We start from the raw sequence: 6,545 nt of genomic DNA, 5'->3' as shown, positions 1-6,545 counted from the left end.
GTCTGATGGAAAAATTATAATAATTTATAAAGTATCAAGGGTTCATGAGGGAAGGGAAGGAATGCAGACAAAATGAGGAGCTGATACCAAGGGCTCAAGTAGTAAGAAAATGTTTTGAAAATGATGATGGCAATAAATGTACAAATGTGCTTGACACAATGGATGTATGTATGGATAGTGATAAGAGTTGTATGAGCCATATATATAGATAGATAGATAGATAGATAGATAGATAGTGATAAGAGTTGTATGAGCCATATATATATATATATAATGGCTGGGTCTTAAAGGCTTGAAGTTAAACAAGTGGCCAATTAGCAGGGAAGCAATAAAGCCCACATGGAAGAAGCACATCAACTTGTGTGATCAAGAAGTGTCTACAGGATCAAGTATCATGCATCAGAAGATCCCAAACAAACAACCGTTTTGATGGGAACAAGGAGGTTTGGGATGGAGACTCAGAGCCCATCTGTAGACAATTAGACATCCCCTCACAGAAGGGTCACAAGGAAGGGATGAGCCAGCATGCAGTATAGCACTGACGAAACACACAACATTCCTCAAGTTATTTAATGCTTCCTCCACCCCACTATCATGACCCCAGTTCTATCTTACAAATCTGGCTAGACTGGATGCATGTACACTGCAGAATCCAGGACAGATAACCCCTCAGGACCAATAATGAGAGTAGCAATACCAAAGGGGGAGAAAGGGGAAACCAATTGCAGTGATTGAGGTACTTGCCCCACCCCCACCCCCACCAGGGGGATAAACAATAGAAACATGGGTGAAGGGGGATAGCAAATGGTGTAAAATATGAAAATAAAAATAATTTATAAATTATCAAGATTTCACGAGGATGGGAGGTTGGGGGAGGGAGGGGAAAAAGAGGAGCTGATACCAAGGGCTCAAGTAGAAAGAAAATGTTTTGGAATTGATGATGGCAACATATGTACAAATGTGTTTTTTGATACAATTGATATATGGATTGTAATAAGAGCTGTAGAATCCCCCAATGAAATGATTTGTTAAAATATTTTTTTAAATTAAGAGATGCCCTACATCAGCAACATAACAAAGAAACCCAGTCTCAAATAGGATTATAACTAACATAGACAGGGTTTAAGATTTACAATACATATTGTATATGTATTGTATATATATTGTACTATTCAATCTGTAACAGAAGCTAACACTAGGAAAGTGGCATATTATATAAAAAGAACTTACTTATCATATTTGTTACATAGCACAACCCTATATGGGAAGTATAATTATTCCCATTTTAGAAGAAGAAACTAAGATACAGAAGCATTAAGTAGCCTATTCAAGATTGTTCATTAGGTCCTCTGGCTCCTGAGTGAGTCTATGCTCCCTTCAAAGCTACACTTTCCAGGGGGAGAATCAGGGGGAGAAGGCTCCCACTTGCAAGAGGATGGCAGAAGGGGATTTCCAGAGGCCAGGTAGTGTTGGGCATCACTCCCTCTCCTCAGGACTGAGCAGGGCGGGGCAAGGCTGGTTACCTTAGTGGACACATTGTTTGTGGTCCAGTCTTCCCAGGCCTCTACTAAATCATCACCAATCTGGCAGAGTCACAGGCCTCCGGGGTCCATGTGTCTTCGAGGGTCTTCCTTGTATTAGTCTAGGTACTTTGGGAGAAACAAATGCACAGCAACTCATGTATAAGAGAGTTTTATGTAAAGAAAGTGTGCATCATGAAAACATCCCAACCCAATGCTGCCCAAGCCCACAAGTCCAACATTAATCCATTAACCCAACACCAGTCCACAAAGTCCTCCACCTCACAAAACAGAGGCAATGACGCCGACTGCAGGAGGAAAGCTGAGTCAGTTAACGTATAAGCATCTCAGCACTAGCAGGGGTCTCCACACGGCTGCTCCAGCACCCAGGGCTGCATCGGGATAGGTCCATGTAGCTTCTCCTTGGGGATGTCTTGTAGGAAGTCAATCTTGCAAGCTGAAGTAGGGAACTGCTAAGGCAGCTGCACCGGGTGCAACCATCACAAAACAAGAGACCAGAGAACTAGAAAGGCGAGGCTCACCACCCACTTATCCCTCTGCCTTTCAATTAGCCCCACATGTGATTATTGGCCAGGCTGGCACAATTAACTAACTCATTCCCCATCACCTCAGCAGCACAGCACTCTCCCCACTTTTAGCCTAAATCATAAACCTTCACAGGTGCCAGTGCAAGGACTTATGCTCTGATTTCCTCTGGGAGGTGTTGGGGAGTATGGGAAGGCTTGATCTTTTCAATAGGGGTCCTGGGGATAGGAGTGTGGGAGTAGGAAAGTGGCCCCTCCCAACCCAGCCCTCCTGTACTGTGAAGGTGTGTGTGTGTGTGTGTGTGGAATGTGGGGGTGGGGGGTGAAAGGCTCCATCACCCCTTCTGCTATCTTCTGTCCTGTGGCCTGGCATGCCCCCCACCCCACATTGCTTCTTTGAAAATCCTGAATGAAAATTAGCCCCCATGTCATCTCCATTGCTATTTCTCGCCCACAACTCTGCCAGCTCCAACTCTAAATTTCTCCATCATCATCTGTTTAAGGGAATCAGTTCCTCTCTCCCGTGAGAGAATTCCATTTCTGGTTTTGTTTTCCCTACCCTGAGGTTCATTTCCTTAAATCTCCAGACTTCCTTCTCTTAGCCCACCTTCACCTGTTCCCCCAGCCAACCTCCTCTTCAGGAGGGCCCCTGGACTTCTTAGAGTAGGCTGGGGCTGTGCAAACATTCTCCCTGACCATTTCCAAGCAGGACACCAGACATTACACCGCTGGGTACTGCAAGTCTGGGCTCAACGGGGCCCCAGAGACAGTGAGCTAAGGCTCCCCAGTCCTTTCCCAGTCAGGATAGATTCCCGCGCGGTGCCAAACCAGAGGGTTGGCTTCCTGCACAGTGGGTGGAATGAAACCTTGCAGCCACTATCCGAGAAATGCTGTGAGGGTTTCTGGACACCATTTCTTTGTCAGACAACCCCCCAAAACAAAACCCTATGCCCCATCCTAACCCCCCACCCCCCACCCCCACTCCCAAGGGACAGATGGACTCTGTTTAATAACATTTTCGTTTGCTAGGTGCTGACCGAGTAGATGCTTAAAAACAAAAGCATCAACTAACATATGGAGATGCCATCATGATGAAACAGAATATTATAGTCGAAGACAGCATGATGATGCTCTAAGCAACCACTCCCTCCCACCCCCCACCTCCACCTCACCAAGAAAAATCGCTCCCGAATACCCAGCTGGTGTTCCCAAGGCTGGCGTTCTTCCGGCTTTTTCCAGAAGCACTTGTGCGTGCTCCCTGGTTCGGGAATTGAGAGACTGGGCAAGTACATGCTAACAGGGTACCAAACTTTTGGCAGGCTCCCGGCAACTGGGTGCTCCTTAGAGCTGGGAGCCGCCTCCCTCTGGAGTGCCCCTGGTAGTGCTCCGTGCAGGGGCTCTCTCTCCAGCTAGGCGTCATATGGGATTCACGGATGGGAGTGGTCCTTTGGATTTCATCTTGTCTGGAGAACAAACAGGACAGCACCACAATCCCTCCTCCCTCTGCACCCCCTCCGCCCCCCCGCCCACTTTCCCAGTAGAATGATTTCTAGAAGTACCTGCTGCCAAAAGGCCACTGTCTGCAGGAGCCTTCTGGCTGCCCTGGCGCCCCTAGCGCCAGCAGCTTCTCCCACCAAAGCCAGCGGGGGTGGGTGAGGTGTGTGTGTGGGTGTGTGTGTGGGTGTGGGTGTATGTGTGTGTTCCATTCTTTCTGTAAGCGAAGTCCCCAGGTCCCAGCGCTAGTTCGACCCACGCTCCCCCTCCTCCCCGCGTTGGGTGGAACAGAATCGGATGGGAAGAGCTGGTAAAAAGATTGGAATAGACCCTCCTGCCCTCCTGCAACTGCGGTCCCCCCCCCCTCCTCCAATGCGTAGTTGCAGCTCTTTCCATGTGTAATTCCAATTCCACGGTTGAATTGGGCTGAGAATCATCTTGTTTAAACCTGGGCCGAAAATAACCATCGAAATCTAACGTCCCAAACGAAATTCTGTTTCCCCAAACGAGCATTTCCTGGTAGGTGAGTGTCGGGCGCCGGCAGTGGGGGGAGGGGGTGTCCCTTCGGGTTTTGTTTGCGGGGCGGCGGGACTGGCTGTGGAGGTGGCGGGTGGCAGTGCCCGAGGCGGCCGCGCAGGCTGGTGGCTTTTCTAGATGCTGCCGGTAGTGCTCCGGGCGCCGGGTCGCATATGTTGCTGGAATTCAGTCCGTGGGGAGAATGTAGATTGGGCTGCAACCCCCTGGGTTTGATTTATGAATTATGGCGCTAGCGATTGTTTACACATAGCATTTCGGAGTCGCAGCACACACTCCTGGGAGGGGACCGGCGCTGCAAGGAGGGGCCGGCCACCAGCCCTCGGTGTGCCGCCCTGCCCCACCTCCCCTTAATCGGATTTCGATTTTATTGAACTCAGAGGTCCCAATTCCTTTCTCTAGCCCCCCACCCCTCCCCACCCCCAGTTAGCGCTCCAGGCCGACCTCCCCAGGACTAGACAGCCTGGGCTGCTGTTTACTCTCAAATGTTTACTTCTGTGTAAGGCCATGTGGGGCCTATAAATAGGAGAGGTGGAAGCAGCTTCTCCTGCTGGATCAATAAAGCCGCGTCGCCTCGCCTTTTCAGCTGAGCTGTCTTATTAATTATGAAAGGATTCACCTGATCCTGCCTGGGAACACAGCCACTGGGCGCCTCTGCTGCAGCCCTTAATGGCGGTTCCTTACAAAACTGCCTCCAGTTACCGCAGAGGCCCTAAGAAGGGACCGTGGTTAGGGCTCTGCCTGCAGGAGTGGCCTCTACCCGCGTGGGGTGGGGGCCGCGGTGGCCACCACCAACCAACTTCGAGTGCAAATGAGTCCTGCCTAAGGTAGATTATTCAAAAGCAAGCAAACTATCTCTCGTTCTCTCTTCATTAAGCAGAATTTCGTTGAAATGGCGAAGTGTCCGAGTTGACACCTTACCTGCTTGAATGCAGCGGGCGATCCTGCCACCATTTCATATTTTTAAAATGGGGGTGGGTTTGCCAGTTTCTTGTTTTTGGGTGAAGACGACTAAAGCTGAGGTCAGATTTTGGCTGTGCTTGCTTGCTTTGATCACTTAGCAAATAAAATGCCAGGAATCAAAGGAAACCCTTTGGGCACCAGGAGAACGTGGCTGAGAAAGCAGGTTTGGTGTAGGAAACAAAAGACAACCCATTTCAAACAATAACTTTTATTTTATATGTCTCTAGACTTTGTAGCAAATTTTTTTGCTGAATTTAATTTATAATAAACTTTTTAAATTACATCTCTTTTTTTTAAAATCAAGGCTCTTTTATGTCAAAATCTTTTTTTAACTATATTTTAGATTAACAGTTAACATCCCCCCCCCCCTTGTGATCTATACCATTGGCTATTCAGGTATTACTGTATGTGTAACAGCTAAAACAAGAGGGAGGAGAGAAAATAAAGGCAGTGAACTTGGTAAGATGCATGGACAACAGCAGGTAAAGCTAACCCCTCACGAACATTAGCAGCATTCCTAGGCAGCTTTCCCTTTCTGTCAGAGATTGCCTCAACCCTTCCTCTCTCTCTCCTCCTACCTTCTCCAAAACAAAGCCAACAATCTGTCTCCATTTTCTGGAGGAGAAATGTGCAGTGGAAATGATCAAAACAAGATACTGTGGCAGAAAGACGTGAGCGTCAATTATTCACCACATGCTTCCCACGTGGAGATCTTTCTTGAATTCATTGCCCGTGGCCTTCTCCTATCCTCATTCCTATTAGAAGGAGCCCATCATTTCCCATGTATTAACATGATTAATATATTAGGTGGCCCAGGGCCGTTCCTGAGATTCTTTTGCCAAAAATAAATAACTTAATTAAAAATTTTAAAATGGGGGTGGGTTTGCCGTTTTCTTATTTTAGTGTGAAGACGGACTAAAGCTGAGGTCGGATTTTGGCTGTGCTTGCTTCCTTTGCTCACCGATTGGTAACATTTGGCAAATAAAATACAAGGAATCAAAGGAAACCAAAAAAGAGAACCAGGATTTCCCATAATCCTATATGAGTGTTTTCAGCATCACAGAGAATCACAACGTCCCCAAAGAACGAATGGATCTTCCTCTTGATTTCCAGGAGCATGGAGTGAGTGTGGGTGGGCGCGCGGGGGGAGCTAGCCCCGCTCAGAAGGAAAGCCAGGTCGCTAAAGCTGCCGAGAGAGAAGCCAGGAGCACGCAGAGCGCCGGGAGCAGGGACCCCGCGGCCCCGTTGCTGCCGCCGCAGAGTTCGAATAAGCTGCCCTGGATGTTGAGGTTTTTGGATTCTTTTCTCAGTTTATCCCACATATCTTTTGCCCCTTCCTGGCAATCCGTAAGGGCTGTGACCGTGCAGCTGTGGAAATCCTCCCAGTATCTGAGGAACAAAACAGAACAGGACAGGCAGGTTCACTTTGGGTACCAGGAGCACCCCAGGCCTGCGCCCCTGCGCCTCCCCTTGCCCCTTGCGGCAGGGC

At 48.4% G+C, this 6,545-nt stretch overlaps 1 protein-coding gene across 1 annotated transcript in view; it reads right to left on the bottom strand.

The window, feature by feature from the left end:
- Positions 1 to 5,248: 5,248 nt before the first annotated feature.
- Positions 5,249 to 6,545, bottom strand: part of NRN1 (neuritin 1) — an 8,512-nt gene continuing 7,215 nt past the window's right edge. Inside the window, exon 3 of the mRNA XM_004711642.2 lies at positions 5,249 to 6,445. Within this exon, the coding sequence (XP_004711699.1) occupies positions 6,217 to 6,445 (229 nt within the window). The 3' untranslated portion in view covers positions 5,249 to 6,216. The remainder of the gene's footprint in view (positions 6,446 to 6,545) is intronic.

This window comes from Echinops telfairi, unplaced genomic scaffold, assembly GCF_000313985.2.
Source record: "Echinops telfairi isolate 266 unplaced genomic scaffold, ASM31398v2 ScPeMD7_655;HRSCAF=1070, whole genome shotgun sequence".
Taxonomy (NCBI): Eukaryota; Metazoa; Chordata; class Mammalia; order Afrosoricida; family Tenrecidae; genus Echinops; species Echinops telfairi.
Note: the sequence above shows the minus strand (reverse complement) of the source record. Positions and strands in the feature narration are given on the sequence as shown.